The following is a 17,386-nucleotide window of genomic DNA, read 5'->3' on the forward strand; positions in this document are numbered from 1 at the left end:
ACAAGGATAAGAAAACATTAAAATGGATGACAATATTGATTTTTAGCATATTATTTAAGAAACAGGAGATGTAAGAAATGTAGAGAGCCTTGTTTTTGCATATGCACAAAATTTTAATATATATTAGCCATGTGTAACTTGATTCAAATTTGCAGCTATCACTTTACTTCCTTAAATTGTTCTTGGATGTTTATTGTTTGTCTAGATTAACCACAGCTTTGATCAATACTTCTTTTATAATAAGAATGGTCAAGCAAAATGTTGTGAGTGATTACATGGTTCTGACCTGCATAATGACAATAAAATAAAATCCATGTTCTGAATGTATTAGCTTTTTATTATTTTCCTTACGGGACCAACTTTTTTTTGTTCACTAGCTGATTTCTCAGTGAAGTCTTCTGTTGAGATGTCTGCAGAGAGATGAAGGCTTTCTCCACTGATCTTTTATTCATAACTTAGAACTGAGTAAATACTACTAGTAGTATAATTATGCCTTCTAGTTAATCTATATGAACATAAAGACACAAAATATAACAGAAACATATCAGTAGATGTATGAAGCAAAATCTGACTGCAAATGTTAATAGCTTTTTAATTTAAAATTTTGATTTTTTTTTTAATGTAATGCATAATAATTTTTTGTCTTTCTAGATATGGCATGAACTGCCTCATTCAGTTTGAGGATTTTGCTAATGCTAATGCATTCCGCCTCCTGCACAAGTACCGAAACAAGTACTGCACTTTCAATGATGATATTCAAGGTAAACAGACTTTTACTCTTCTCTTAAATAATGTACTCACAAGCCAGAAAAATAAGACTTAATTTCCAGAGGAAAATCAATATATCAGCTTTATTGTGATATTTGTAGATGTACAGGTCATATCTTGCCTTGGGTTTCCTCAGCATGGGTTTCTGGTGAGCTGTGTTTGCTCTTAACCTTTCCCTTCTCATTTACGCCTCATGCTCTATTTAGATGTTTAGTCTTTGGGGTTTTTTAAAATATTTTAGTACATGAATGGCTTTCACCATATACATTATGGACTTCAGGTCTTTGAGCAAATGTCAAAGCTCAAGCCTGGACTGTACTTCCCTCAGTTTTTTTGTCACCACAGTGACAACTGCTCCACTGTTCCTCCATGCAACTGGCTTGATAAAGGTCAGACTGTATTTGAGTTCTTAAACTGACAACTCAGTTAAGTATTCATGTAATTTTCCTCACAGTCTCATTCAGTTTTAGAGGGAGATGACTCTGTTTTCCCATCTGAATCATTTGTACAGCTGGCAAACGGAAAATATCTAGGATGGGAAATGTCAGTGAGGGGGATTCCCCAGTGCTCAATCTAGACAGGGATCTTGTCCCTTCCCTCCCAGAAAGACAGACAAGCAGGGCTGGAAGTGGTGTAAGCTACTGCTTGGGTTGCCTTATATCCTGCTGGGAAAAGAGCACTAGAAAATAACTTTCTCTAGGGCAGTAAGTGCACTGGCTCCCATCCTTGAGAGGAGGCTGAAGTCTGATGCAGAGAGGTACCTGAGGAAGGCCCTGGGCACACATTTGTCTCTTACCACTGTTCCCTTGGGTAGATAGAGGTCCTCAGCAGTGACAGGATCAAAAATGGGAGTTTTGTTGTCTTCATTTCTCACGGTTTTCAGTGACACTTTAAGCCAACCATAAGGAGCTTGAGTATACCAGAGTTTGTTATTTTGAGTCATGCTTGGGGTCTAGGTCTTACTTCAGGGACTCAATGCATGGCAATGGATTCAAATAGCCCTTGTCTTTCTGGTGTTATGGTTTTGGCTGGCCACATGAACTACGCTTCCGTTACAAGCCTGGCTGAGTTTTACTTTGCATCTGAAACAAATTATGGAGGACAACCTCCCAGATGGGAAATTAACTAATTATTAAATGTAATTTCCCTTTGTAAGAAGCATGATGCTTCTCTACCCTGCAGGATCTGACTATAGCCATGGTTACAACAGTCCAATACAGCAGGCCAAACAGCATCTGGAAGTTTCCCTGGTTGTGTAGAGCCTCAGCTCCTACAGGGAATTCTCTTTCCTTTCAGGGCGAAGGTCCTTAGCCCAAATCAAGAGAGACTCAACTAGAATGTGGTTTCAAAGAAATAGAAGGGAAGCTTTTCAGCAGAAGTGTACCAACTATGGGTAAACTTAGCTGCCAAAGTCTTTTGTGTCTTTATTTGCATTTTCAAACCACTACGTTCTCTCTCATGCACCTTGGAAGGAAGTGTCCCAGCTGCGTAATCACCTTCAGTAACTTTATTTTCATAGGATGTCATCTTCCCCTATAACATGGAAGTAGAATAGCAGCCCAAATGTAGATCCAGTGATCTTTTATCTCTCTTTCTCTTCCAATTTTAAAAACCCTAAGGATCTTGCACCTCACAATTTACATGAGGACGGGTGGTGCTAACTTCTTTAGCAGTCCTTAGAGATTTTCAGTTTCTAAATGGCATTATTTTTTCCACACTACTTGAAAGAGTGGCTTTCTCTGTTTGTAAGTAGTATTCTCTACCCCTAGAGCCCTAAAGCTGACAAGTAGTGTCAGCCCAATAAAAGCAAAGAAACGCAGCACTGCATCTAATTTGCCTGCATCTTCTGAAGATAGTGCTTACATGATTGTTTAAACAAAGTTTCTCCTAGTCTTAATATTTTTAAGAGAAAGTTACTTTAAGATCAAAAGAAATGTTTAATATGTTTAATGGAAAGTCTTTTTTCAGGAGGATTTTCCTTGCCGTAGGATATCCAGTGAAAGAATTCCTATAAATCTTAGTGATGCAATAAGAACCATTAAATATCTCAAATCCAAACAAGCTATTATATGATCCTGACTTCTGACAGACACTGTAAAAGATAAAGAAAACATGGAAAGCTGCATACTCATCTGCAGGTACTAACTTGGACAAATGCAGTTGCCTTCTCTTAGCTCACAGGTATTTACAGGGTGTCACCATGTCCCTAAGTGCCACCATTGCAGAACATTTGGAAAAAGGCTACCAAAACACTGATCTTATGGAACTACTAGAGACTGACCATTAAGGGTCACCTGTAGACATATTTAAGAATTTCTGGAAACAGATTTGTCTCCATCCCTGCTACAGTAAGGTCACATGATTTACTTTGGAAAAAGCTTTGTAACTTTTCCTACATCCCCTCTCTGTACTCAAGGAATTGGGAACAATGGTGAACAGGATTCTGACTAACTGCTATAAATCTGTATTGGAATAATACAATTTTTTGTATTTTAGCATTCTAGAAAGCATCTTTGGTTTTGGATGGGTGGTGAATTTCTTCCCTCTGTAGTTATGATAATTTCTTTGTATTTATATTTTCAAAATACTCTTTTACAGACACAATAGCAATAATGTTTCCTTAGGGAGAAAATATTCACTTTTTTCCTTGGATTCGTATCTGGTTTTACTCTGACCACAAATCAACTTGATAATTTTTTTTTTTTCCTCTTTGAAATACCTAAAATTATTTTTGGAAAAGAAAATCAGTGAAAACCTTGGGTTTAAAACAAATACTTTTATCTGGTTCTGTCTAACTAATGTTCTCCAGAATGGAGGGCGTTTTGATAATGATTTTCTATGTAGGAGGAATATTAATTAATTTTGTTATGACAAACTTCACAACAGTTAGAAATCCCTGAATTAGATCAGGTTGCTAGTTTTGCTCATCTCCAATATATTTAGGAAGGAAAAGTCATAAGGAAAAGGTGGAATTTTCCTGAAGATAAGATATGTGGCTTTTTTTCTCTCCAATCCCTGCATGAGACCAGACCAATGGCAGAAGAACTGGGGCCTGTGTTGCCAAACAAAGCTTTTTATCGAGGTGGAAGATGTTCTCTTCTTGATCACTCTAGAATGAGGCAGGGTTGGGATCCATGGTTTGAAAATCTCCTTAGAGAAACTATCTGATTCCCTTTCTTGCTGCAGGAGAAGTCTCTTAAAACCTAGTGAAGAAGAAGTCCTAGGTACAGGGCCAGGACTGCAGTGTTTAAAGTCCTGCTTTACAGGTGGGATCAGCTCGGGCCATACCTGCCTGCCCCTCACAAATCCAGCTGGGGCAGTGCAGGGTGCCATGGTGCTCCCTTTCCACACCCAATTGATTTTGGTGGGTCTTTTGAAAGAGGTTTTGCTACTCAAGTACAGTCAGTGGCTTAAGGCATGTTTGCACATCTTTAGAGTGGTGCATTTGTTTTATATGGGTCTCTCAGTGCTTATCATGTGATAGCTGCTTGTAGTCATTGCCAATGTGGATACATTTCAAATAGTGATATAAATTTCTCTAGCCTTGCTACCCCTATGCAGGTCAATTATTTAAATTGTTTTAATCTTTTTCCCCACTCCTGTACTTTAAAATTGACAAACTTCTGCAGTACAAGCCAATTTACATAAAATAAGTGTTTCTCTGTCCCACACTGCCCACAATGCTTCCCCCAGTAATGGACACAGAGACTATATTTTATGCCAACAAAAATATTTACTTGGAGAGACTGCACTGGATTGGAATTAATTTCGGTATTCATCATGACCTTAGATGTCATTAGTTTTTAACAGCTGTGCTGTTTAATTGCATCAACATTTTATGAAAAGAAAGAAACCTAAAATAAAAATGTAGAGCCCATATAACTTAAGATTATTGTTTGATTTTACATGTGTAGTTTGATTTGAAATATATGCTAAATCACCAGACTACCATTTGAATAATTAGGAAAATTATACCTGGAAATGACGTTGTGACTAATTCAACATTAAGTCAGTGCTATTCTCAGAGATCAGAATTTCTCTGTCACAACCCTTCTGCTTTTTAAGATTTAATTCTTTTTAACATTAACATCAAAAAGTATACATTTGGTACCTGGAAATTCCAGTTCTTGAAATAGAATTGTAAAGAAGGTTTAAGGTTTGTTGTTGTGGTTGTGGTGGGCATGGGGTTTCCAATTCATTCTCTGACCAAGAATTTGAAAAATGCAAAGTTGAATGACATGCAATAGCTCGTATATTGATATTGTATATCTCAAATTCTGATATCATGTGCAAACTGTAGAAAACTTCTTTCATAAGAAGAAGAGACATTTGCTTACCAGTGAAGTACACTGGGATTTTTAGAGTAAAACATTTTAAAAAACCCGCAACTATTAATACATATGCTGTAGAGTTATGTAAAGTGTATTTCTCTTTTAGTATACTCAGGATACCACCTCTCCATTACTCAGTGGTAAATTTACATTGAAATCAGTATTTTCAGCTTTCAACTAAATCCCCACTGTAGCTTTTGTATAAGTTTCCATGTGTATATACAAGTACATGTATGTACAAATATTCCTCTGTTTCATTTTTTTCTCATTATGGGTTTAAAAAAGAAATCCATTCGCAGTCGGCTCGAGCAAGTTGTTGCACCAAATGACCTCCCAGTCACAGCCACCCTCTGCTGCTGGTACTCTATATCCCTTTCCAAATATTCCAAATGGTTGATGTTTTAAAAAAGATACATTCCACTTTCCTAGAGCCTTTCACTGCTTTGCGCTGCCTGACTGCTGCAGTTGCAGAGCAGGGCAGTGCACACACAAAGCTTTGAGAAGCCAGTTCATGGTAAGGAGAAGGAGTTTCCATCTCTTGAAAAGGGGTTCTTTTGAACTACCCACAGCAGTAGCATTTGCCTCACTAACAACTGAGATTACACCTTTTTTGATAGGGTCTTTACTCTCACCTTTTTTCCTGTAAGTCTAGGAGATGAGAATGGATATTCTTCTTCCCTGGCGCTCTGTGAAGTGCTGTTTGGATGACTGGCTGTATTAACATGTGATTTCTGTTATGCTTTGTATTAAGAAATATGAAATTTACTTTTACCACTTCCTAATCTTTTAGTCCAGAATGAATACCTCAGATTTTAGGATGTGCTGTAGAAAGTTCTCCCCTCTTCTTGTTTGCTAGCTTTTTAAGACGAGGTAGGTAAAATTACATAAAGGAACTACTAATACTTGATTACAAGTTTTATTTTTTGAAACTGTATAATGGACAAATGCTTCAGTGCCATAAGCCATTTTTGGCTAATTTAAATTAAATTACATCCAATATAAATGAAGTTCTTATTCCTCATCTTTTGGGGCTTTCTCCCCCTTTTTTTGTCTTCAATTATGTATCTGCTGAACAGAATACTCTGTGCTCTAAAGCATTTATCATGTGCCAACCCCAAAAGGCCATTGGATTTCCCTTGACATATTCCTGCTCAGTTGCACATTTACAGTAATAACTAAGGCTAAAGAATCTTGCGCTGAAAATAAAGACTTGGTACAGGATAGTATACCTTGAAATTTCACATCTATTGTATTTTTACAAGACTCACTGTCCTAGAAAACTATTAATGAAATGGTTGCTGTCACAGCAGTTGACAGTGCTTTAGAAAAATATTCTTTGTTAAATTTGTTTTGGCTATTCTTCTAGAAATTTGTGGAAAATAGAATGGGTTTTCAAAATCATATCCATGAACAATGTTTATCTTATTCTTCACACAAAGGATTTAACCTGTGCTCTGTAGGAGAGGGCCAAGTCAAATCTCTCCTTCCTATAGCGATGACAGTCAGAAAAGCAGCAAAGTTCTACTTCTGCTTCATCATGTCTGCGTGAAGTGGTTAGGCTTTAGCAGATGGATGTGAATTGCATTTTGATTCTTTTCAAAAACTTAAGTCAGTATTCAGGGTGAAATTTAAGGCCATGCTGTTAGTCAGAGCAGTTCCGGTTAAACAGATCTGCTATTCAGGCTGACGGTGCCCCCCTTTCAGTAGGAAGGAATAAGGGAAGCTGCTGACGAGGAGTGATGACAGCCACTGCCAGCAGCAGTGATAGTGGGTTCAGTAATCTAATAAATTGGGTCTTTATCCCTTTTAGAATCAAAAGGCTGAATAAAATTGGTGTGGACTGCTTTTAAATACCCTTTCTAGAGCAGTACTGTGCAAATCGTGATTTGAGAGAAATTTAAGCCTTTATGTATTGCTCTTACAACCTTTGTTCTGAATCAGCCTCATAATGAACATACAGGTAATGGTAGCTCTCATCCCATGCAAATAATCAATGAAAAATATTGCTCACAACCAATGTAGTCTTTCATTTATGTTTCATATATCTTTTACTTTTCCTTAAAAGAGAGGATGGTATAGCAACGTAAAAGTATCCCAACTGGTAATACTTAACTGCAGTACCTTTTTCTGGCTAACAAACTTAGCAACAGCACATCAGCCATGAAGATAAGATGGTATCCCAGCATTCCCATTTGTTATAAATTTATGGTGTTCCACCAGAAAGCAGTTTGAAGTGCAGCTTTCATGGCTCTCTGAGAAGTCCTCTGATGAGGGCAGGGTTCTGAGGTGACCACAACTTTTGTCTTCTAGAGCTGGAAACAGGACCATACAGTGCTCCAGCTCAGCCTTCCTTTATCAGGAGATCAGATTGCTGGTCTTAGGAATAAGCTGCGTTATGTAGGCTCTCTCCTTCTCCTCCCCTACAAGAATAGCTGTGTAATATAAAACAGAAGAAAGAATTTTGCATCCAGTGAGAGAATGGGATTTTTTTTCTTGCTGGTTATGGCGATTGTTTGGTAGAGTACCAAGGGAAACTGAGAGCACACTCTAAATTCTCTATTTTGTCATATTTGGTCTTTGCCAATTTGGCCCTTGCCAGAGGAAGAATTAATTTCATCTGGGAAAGAAACAAGCTGGAGACTGTGGGGTGGAAGTGTCTCAACCTGATGATTGTTGTTCCCAAAGGCATGCCTCAGAGGAACCATTTTAAAGATATTTTTATTTAGAAATGAGGGACAGAACAAGTCATAAAAATTACTAAATAACTAAAAATGCCAAATTTGTATGGTCTAAACATTAAGAGGGCTGAGAACGAGGTTTCCTGTATTTCTGATGTTTGAAGGGAAAAGTCATAATCCAAAGCACGTAACAAACTTTTTAATTCTGAAGGCATGTTTTTTAACTGCTCAGGTGGATTTACTTCAAAAAGTGACTTTCTAACTTTAAAATGTGTTGTTGAATTCTATTAAGCGTTATCTTTTATTTTTGAAAAAGTAACCATTCTTGAAACTCAGATGATCATACCTATGAAATACAGATTCAAACCCAGCCTTCAACACCCAAATGATGTCATTTAAGGAGAGGTTTATCCAGTACCAGGCTTCTTATTACTTCTGGTTTTTTAGTCCCTTTCCTACATGTCCTGGAAAATCAATGGTCTGTGTGCCTGTGATATGAATGTCTGCTTTGAGCACCTCCTGGAGTTTAATGTAGAGATTACTGTTCTCTCAGCTTTAAAATTTGTCTTGTTTATGAGAAAGTAAAATCATAAATAGCAAATTTAAGGGAGCTGCATGTTGAGGGCAAATGTCCAATGTGCAGATTCTGGGCCACACACTTTTGGAGGGTTTGTTGTACCTATTTGACACTTTTTATGAAGGAAAAATCAGTAGCAATGTGAATTTACCCCACAAAAGCAACCATGTGGTTTGTAGGCAATTGCAGTTGGGCACTGGTGATCAGGAATAGATTTGTAGAAAACAGCAAATATTCTCCTTTTAAGTCCTTGCAGGCTTCTCAAAATCATCTGTGGCCTCATCTTTGGTTTCCTTAGGTCAGTCAGTGGCAGCTGCTGCCCAGAGAAGGAAGGATTCGGTTCTTTTCCCAGAACTGGACATCAGTTGCAAAGACAAAATAACAGGTTTTCCAGTAGTAGATAAGACACCAAAATAGAAGAAGAAGAAGAAAAGAAACATTTATATTTTAAATTTTTAACCAAAAGTATAGTTAAGCACTGGAATAGCTTTCTGAGGAGATCATAAGAGCATTCAAAAGAAGACTTTGGGGACAAGTTAGACAAGGACACAAAAGCAGTCACAGAAGTAGGATTGATCCTGCCCCTGTGAACAAGTTTGAGTTTGATGCCTGCTTGAGTTCTCTTTATTGCCCTACTTTTTATTAATAGCTGTTTCTCACAATGAAGACCAAACTTTTTCATTCAAAGAGAGACAGGTATCTCATTCTTTGTGGTTCTGATTTGGAGAAGAAATGCCTCCACAGGCTAAGTCTTAAACTAAACGTTAGCCTTTTCTTCTGTGTAGCATAACTCAAAGATAGATTTAAAAAGCACCTCCAATGTTTTAGGTGCTAGTAAGCTGAAACTCCCTTCACAGTGGATTGGAGTGTTAAATAAGGTGGCCTTATTCCTTCAGCTAGCTTTGCTTCTCTGTAAATGTTCAGTTTGTTCATCTACTCTGACCACCTCTCCATGAGAAATGAAGTTTTATTTTAGTCTTGTATTTTACTGTACTTAGAGTATATTTATTTTAAGAATGAAACGAGTATCTTAATTTTCAGTATCTGGAGTCCTTCAAAATACATCTGTCTGGGCTCTCACACCCTTGCCTTCTAGGAAGGGTCCTAACCAGAGTATTCTATAATAGTTTGAATGCTAAAGCTATTGTACCCATCTGGTAGAACTAATTGATCATATTTAATTTTGTGTTACTCAGAAGTTATTCCCACTTAATTTAACTTTCATAAGAACAAAGTAGAGCAAACCCCAGTTCCACTCAACTATTTGGTACTACCCTCACTAACTGTATCTTTTGGCCGAAAGACACTGTGGAATAATTTAAAATGTAATGTTTTGTAATTGTGTCCAGAATAACCAAATTTATTCTTCTCTCTTTTTTTTTTTTTCTTTTTTTATCTCTTCAGGAACTGCATCTGTTGCTCTTGCAGGTCTCCTTGCAGCTCTGCGTATTACCAAGAACAGGTTGTCAGATCACACGGTGTTGTTCCAGGGAGCTGGAGAGGTATGTATTTTTATGCGTCACAAAAAATTGTGCTATGGTGATTTTTCTTAGTATTTAATCAAGTTATATATGTCCACTTAACAAGATGATTAAACGGGTAGAATGATCACTAACACGTACTGAAAGCTGGTTTTTAGTTCAAAGGTGAACTTACAGAAAAATCTCTGATCATCTGCTCAAGCCTTGTATTTTTCATAAGACATTTTTTAGAGATCTGTTCTCTTTTCAGAACTTCAGGTTTTAGCTCTTCAGCTCTAAGTTATTGAACTGCTTTTAGTATAAGCAAACAAAACATTTTTGAAAGATGAGGAAATACATCAGAGAAAGTAAAGAAAACATATTTACATAAATCAATGTTACTTAGTAGGAAGCAGTGCCCCTTTGAATTTTTTTTGTCATTGAATACAGTTTTTCAGTGTTCTGCATATCAAGATCACCCATTTCTGAAGATCTTATGCACATTTTTTTTTAATACTAACTTTTCAGTATTAATTTCTAAGCCACTGACACACAAGTGAAGGTTGTGCTTATCTACAGTGTGGCTTATCATCTCTTGCATGAAGTCTTCAACCCCATGGAGACTTCTTTAATTTCATTAAATATTTGGTGTTACATCTGTAGTTTTCAGAACTACTTGCATCCATGGCTGACATGTCCATGACTTGATGAATCCAAACTATCCATCTCTTTGGAGTTCCTTCCCCTGGTTGAATCCATGGTCTAATGTTGTTTGTGTTTTTTTATTAGTGTTGTCAGTGCACCTGATACTGCAAAGAGGTAATGGTAGATTTCATCCCTCCTGCAGGAGCAAAGTTTTAATAGAACTACTTATTTCTTAATGAAAAAAAGGGAATCTCACTTGATTCTCAGTGAACAAGAAACAGAATCAACCCTATATATATGTATATGAGTCGGTAATCAGAAAGACTGAGTGGTCTCTTGGCTCGCTTTGTTGCCTGGTTTTCAATCTGTACCTGTATGACATTTGATCTGCTGGATGAAATATTATAAAATCCAGTAAGAATTATACACATTTCAGCAAAACATTGATAAGTGAGTTCTTCTCTTCCCTGCTTTCACTGGGAGCACAGCCAAGTCTAGAGTTACAAAATAAATGAATAGTAGGTAAAAGGAGACTTACCCTCCTGATGAACATTTTCGAAAAAGATAAAAGCAAAAGATCTTTTAGAATTGTGTTTTACTTTCTGGCATGCGGACTGTGATTTCCTTTGGTTTAAATTACAAAAATTTCAAAGAAGAAAAAACACTTAATACATTCTGAGATTATTATCATATAATGATAGAATGGTTTGGGTTGGAAGAGACCTTAAAGATCATGTAGTTCCACTCCTGCTGCAATGGGCAGGGAACCTTCCACTAGACCAGGTTGCTCAGAACCCCATCCAACATGGCCTTGAACACTTCCAGAGCTGTAAGTATTATTATGTGGAATAAATGTTAGTTCTAGCATTTTCTAGTTTAAACATTTATCGCACTCTCCACACTCTAAGTGCCATCTGAAGATTTATCTGTACTATGATTTATCTATATAAGATTTATCTGTGTTATTTTCTACATTACGGTTTCTAATTACCAAATGGTAGCAACAGTTCATTAGGTTTACTTTATGAAAAAATAATTATTCAGTTTTATTGTTTAATGAAATTAAAAAACTTACCTAAAATAGTGGGTAAAGGAGACAAGTGAGCAGGGGATTTCTTTTACTTCTTGTTTTTTATACTATTTTGTTTTGTTTTTCTTCAGGCTGCACTAGGGATAGCAAACCTCATTGTAATGGCTATGGAAAAAGAAGGGATTTCCAAAGATGCAGCTACCAAAAGGGTATGGTTGGTTGACTCAAAAGGATTAGTAGTAAAGGTAATATGATTTTATTGTTCCTTCAAATATCATGATATTGCTTGCACTCTGTGGATAAAGTCAAGAATATATTCTTTGTGAAAGCAACTGCAACAATATATCTTTCTTGGCATAGCAAGTTGTTTTTCTTTTCTGAAGTTTATTAAATTAATGACAGACTTCCATGTTACTTCAGGGTGAGGGGTGATTATGCTTGGAGTTCCTGCTCTATTTCTCATAGGGATGAGCACACAATGAAGAGAATTTTTCAGCAGTTCATTAAAAAATGTGTAAAGATAGAAATGTTCAACTTAGGGGTTTAATATTTCCCATGTTAATGTGAACTACTATTTTTGAGCACGGTCTTGCAGAAAGACATATACATACATTATTAGGATGGCAGGCAAGTCATCCTCCTGCAAGAACTGAGATGGCTTGCAACAAATAGCTTCTCTGCACAGTGATATAGCTCATGTTGCAGATGTTGTGGTCTGCAGTGCTATCAACACTGGTCAGAATTTGAAGCTGCTGAGAGACTTCATCAGTCACCCTTACCTCATTCCTTCCATGTGCCAAAATAAAGAAACATATGAATTCCATGTGCCAGAATAAAGAAACTGGTATGTTTTAAAGGTAGTTATGCATTTAATAGTTTATGAGCTACTTAAAGGAAATGGATGAGAGGCCAGCTGGCTCTGCTTTTTCACCTTGCCAGTTGGTTTGCAGTACTTGTGGTCATTTTGTTGGTACCACACTCCTGCCCAGCGTTCTTTAGCTATTTGATGTGAAAGATCTTTTGTGGTTCACATACCTTTGCATCAGGAGGATGCAGTCTGCAGTCAGTATCTGTTGGCTTACTGAACAGCATCACAGCACCTTTCACTCATCCTGTTAAAGGGAATATAGTAGGTTCATAGACTCTGAGATGGGAGAGTATTTCTAAAGTCATCTTGGACATCCCTTGTCAGAAGGCACAAAAGTAGCCTGATCAGGTACAGAAGAATGCCATTATCTAGGACACAGGTGTTTTGGTTTTTTGTGGATTTTGGGGATTTTTTTTTTTGTTTTTGGGTTTTTTTTGGGGAGAGAGTTGGTACTTTTCTCTTTGTTTGTTTTAGTGAGTGTTTTTAATCCTTTTTGTTTTCATCTAATAATCTTAAAGTGATTTTGTGCGCAAATATAGATAATTGAAGGCTTGTGTATTGTCTGTGGCTGTTGAAACCTCGAGGTTGTCTAAGAAGAGGGATGTGTTGCACCATTTCTTCCACCTTAGAGACTGGGATTATCAAATAATACAATTGAACTAAAATCACCTCCTGGTACTGTTAGGGGAACAAACTGACAGGGGCTGAAGTGTAGGACCTTCCCAGCCCTAAGGCAGCAAAACAGGTCTCGGCTGCATGTCTGTCCGGTCGAGGTGGTTAACCAGCCTTTCTTCTCTCTCCCTCATTTCTTCTCCCTGCTTCTTTACACCTCTCACTGCTAATTTGCTAGTCAGTTGAGAAGCTGGGTTGTTGCTTTTGGTAAGTAGCAACCGATTCCTTTCACAGGTTCTAAATTTTTAGTGACTTGGTGACTGCATTCTTTCCTCGCCACCTTCTAGTTTCTGTGCTCTAAAGCAGTGCCAAAACTAATCAGTGTCTCACACAGCTTCGATGTTCCTTTCCTTGCTTATTCTTCTTGGTGGAGCTTTAATTTGGGTTTTGTCCAAAAAGCAGTCCACTGAATTTCATGTTCTGCCTGGAGTATATTTGTGAACTGTTTGTGATAGCCAGACATAACAGCTGTCTGAGGTAGATTAGGGCTGAATTTGTGGCCAGATGTTGACGCAAGCAGCAGGAGTCGACAGTGCACATTTCAGGTCGTTGCTTGTGTTCCTGGAAGACCTGGGAGCACCAATTTTCCTGTCTAGCCATCCTGGGGGGCTTGAGAATGCGTGGGTGCTTACTGCTCCACTGTGTGAAGAGCCTGCTGGGGTCTAGAAGCTGGAGATCTGTCAGTGCAAGGCCTGAACTGGGCATAAGGAAGCATGTTCTTGGTCTAGAGGCTCTGTAAGTCCTCTCTGGGCTTCTTCTGCAGATAAATGTTCCCCTGAAAAGTAAGAAAAATAAAAGAAAAATGCCCTACCCCCCCCAAAAAAAAAAGAAAATACAAAGAAAATGCAATGTAAGCTTCTTGAGGCTTGAGATTTAACTGTCAGGAAATAATATGTACAGAAAATAAATAATTAAGCTATTCCTGGTTCCTTTTTCTGGCCTGTGATTGAAGTCCGCTTAGGAAATTGTTTTGGCTTTAGCTGATTGCAGAAAAGAAAGGCTTGTAAGATTTTCCAAATTCTTAGAAATGAGATAAGAGAAGTAAAATGGGGAAAAATTATGAGAAAACTGTACGAGCGAAGGACTCTATTTTTAGCAACCTTTTGATTATTGCAAAGGTAAGAATTGCCAAGCTACAGCATAGATCACCACTTAACCAACTTCTGCATAAACTAAACTGACACACTGCTAAGGACATGTATCAACAGAAATCTGTTCAACGAGAGTCCTTTCAGCTTTGGTTTACAAAAACCTGCTTAACCAAAAGAATTTTACTTGAAGCAGTGAGACTTTTTCAGTCCTATAAATATTCTGATCTGTTGCTTTAGCAGTGTGAGAAATAAAAGAATCTCTTAAGACTCAGCAATTACTTTGTCCAACGAAAGTAATTTTTACATCATTTATATTCTATGCTGTCCTTTGATCATTAATTTTGCAATGTGTGATTATAGATTTAAACATTGTTTCTCCTTTCATCTGGTTTCTGTAGTATTGCAACCATTTCTAACCAAAGGAAAAATAGCCTTGGAACTTTTGTTGACCTCGCTGCAGTTTCCACCTTTTTCTTCTTACACCACCCTCAAAAGCTGCCACGAAGTCACTTATCAGGCTTTTGTTGCTGAATTTGTCCTTTGTGGCTTTTTAATTTTAATTCAAGTGCAGCTGTGTTTTCATTTTCCTGTTAATTTTATACCCCTCCCCCTTGGGAACCATCTGTTTTCATTAAACCAAGTCTGATGACCAGCTTTTCTGCTATGTTGTGGTGAAAGAGCTGGTGATGAAGGCTGTGTTTGTTATGCTGTCTATAGTCGTGTTCTATACTACATTCTAGAGACCTTATAGTGTTGTTGATATTCATTTGGGGTTGTTGTTTGGTCTTTCAAAATTTATTCAGAATGCTTTTACCAGTCAAAATTAATTGTTTTGCAAAGTTGGGTGAGGAAGGTTTGCAGATAATAATACCATTAGAATTTTGCCACAGTTAAACTATGTGACTTTTTGAAATGCACTGTCTTAAGTATCCTAATGCATTCAAATAGAAATTTTAACATTTAATTAAAAGACACTTTTAAAGTTGCTTTTGCACTGTTGTATACTTGAAGATGTACCAGGTTTTGGTAGCAGGGGAGGGGGGAGGGAGCTACAGGGGTGGCTTCTGTGAGAAGCTGCCAGAAGCTTCCCCCATGTCTGGTAGAGCCGATGCCAGACAGCTCCAGGACTGACCTGCTGCTGGCCCAGGCTGAGCCCATCAGGAACGTTAGTAATGCCTCTGTGATAACATATTTAAGAAAGAAAGAAAGAAATAAGGATATTGCACAGATGAAATTGCGGCCAGAGAAGAGCAGAGTGAGAACACGTGAGAGGAGCAGCTCTGCAGACAGCAAGGTCAGTGAAGAAGGAGGAACAGGCAGTGCTGAGGGTCATGGGATTGAGCCCCACATTGGGTGCCACTAAAAAACTGGTGGTTTGACCTTGGCTGGATTCCAGGTGCCCATCAAGTCATTCTATTGCTCCCCTTCTCAGCTGGACAGTGGAGAAAAAATAAGATGGAAAATGATTTGTAAGTTGAGATCAAGCAGTTTACTGAAGCAAAAGTACAAGTTTGTGTGCTCACAAGCACAGAGAAAAAAGGCTTCCTATTCTCTACTTCCTATCAGCAAACGATATGGAGGGTGAATGTTGGCAAGACAGCACTGGTGCTGTGCCAGCGCTGCTCAGCAGGAGCCAAAACACTGGTGTGTTATCAACCTCTTTCTAGCTACCAGTGCAAAGCACAGCACTGTGAGGGCTGCTGAGAGGAAATGAAGTCCAGCTCAGCCAGACCCTGTACAGAAGATTATACATAAGCAGTTGGGACTCATCTTTAATTCTGAATTCTGTCCCATGATCACATTCTCTCTGATTGATTATTAAATTTTTACCTATATAAAAACATTGATGGGTTATGTCTTCCACATTCCTTTCCATTCCCATATTCTCAGTGTTCCCATACTTTTTTCTGTTAATCACACAAATTGCATAAATGTTGATCACACGAATTGCAACACATTTTGTGTCTTCTTTTAAAGCTGTTACAGTGTCATTTTTAGCTATGTTAGTGGTCAAATCTTCACCCATGAACTTCAAAGACAGTAAATTCTTTTGTGTCAAGTATCTGAGAAGAGGCAGGACGTTCATGATGTTCACCACTGTCCAAGCATTTCAGTAATATGTGCTGCAAAGACTTCTATTTTCCTTCTTTTTTTTAAGGCAATACCAAGAACAGGGTAGGCAAGATGGTTCTTGGAACTTCCTAGGAATATGTTGCAAAACATAAGGCATTCTTAGTATTTAAAAGGACTCAGTAGAAACCCCCCTACCCTCTGCCAAGGATGGCTGCTCCTGTGCTGAGGATGGACATGCTGATGGGAGTGTTCCTGGGTTGCCAAACATGCTTCTCTTGTGGTGAAGTTTGTCTGTAATTTTCAAGGGAGCATTAGGTTTTTGTATGCCACATAATCCCTAGTGCACAGAAGTTCCTTTGCACAGACATCAATGTTATCCTTAATTTTAAAGAGTATGTCAACATGGAGCGATGTTGCTTTTGACAGTTTTGTACTCTATTCTTTCTAGTTCAGCACAGTAATACTTGTATCTAGTCAAGTGATTTGTATTTTAAATGTCCATTAGATGTGTGATCTTATCCCCTGTATGGCAAGCACAAGAACAGCCACTGAGGTCTAATGGTTGAAGGCCTCGGAATGTTAATCTTTCTAAGAGGAGGACTGAAATAGATCCCAAGAGTTTACCAGTTTCTGTGGTGCTAATTATTTAAAATTAAAATAATCAGGTAAACCTGTAGATAATTCCATAAAATGATTTCATTTTCCCTCCTCCTTCCCCCATTTCATTATCCCTGGCAATCTTGTTTGGATGAGATCCTCACAACTAATTAACTGGCAGGGGATATGACCTTGATTAAAGTTTATGGTTTGATCAAAGCTGGGTACATACATAGTTCATGTCTTTGCTTAGAAAATAATGGAAGAAAAACAGGTATATTTGGGATTGACATCAGAACTTCAGTGCCATATTGGTGTGGTTGCTTCCATAACAGTCAGCAGATCTCATGTAACAAGTGAAAGAGTCTTCAGAGCTCACAACTAAATATTGTAATATTGAACTGAATCCCATCCAGACTGTTACTGATTTGTTTTTATTGTTTTGTCAATAATCACTCTTTAGAAACATTTTCTATTTCTTTCTAGAGACTAATTTGATAATGGTTTTAATGTTGACTTTTATATACCACTTAATGTTTTAACTCCTTGTTCTGCTAACTTTTGATTGTTTCTAGCTTTCTTCTTATCAACAGTCC

General features: G+C 37.7%; 1 protein-coding gene across 1 annotated transcript in view; it reads left to right on the forward strand.

Annotated features, from left to right (window-relative positions):
• The window catches only part of ME1 (malic enzyme 1), a 160,772-nt gene that overhangs the window by 121,347 nt on the left and 22,039 nt on the right, over positions 1 to 17,386 (forward strand). Inside the window, exons 7-9 of the mRNA XM_050314435.1 lie at positions 652 to 761; positions 9,759 to 9,856; positions 11,621 to 11,734. Coding sequence (XP_050170392.1) covers positions 652 to 761; positions 9,759 to 9,856; positions 11,621 to 11,734 — 322 coding nt within the window. The remainder of the gene's footprint in view (positions 1 to 651; positions 762 to 9,758; positions 9,857 to 11,620; positions 11,735 to 17,386) is intronic.

Source organism: Myiozetetes cayanensis, unplaced genomic scaffold (assembly GCF_022539395.1).
Source record: "Myiozetetes cayanensis isolate MyiCay16 unplaced genomic scaffold, myiCay2020 scf2-11, whole genome shotgun sequence".
NCBI classification, from domain to species: domain Eukaryota; kingdom Metazoa; phylum Chordata; class Aves; order Passeriformes; family Tyrannidae; genus Myiozetetes; species Myiozetetes cayanensis.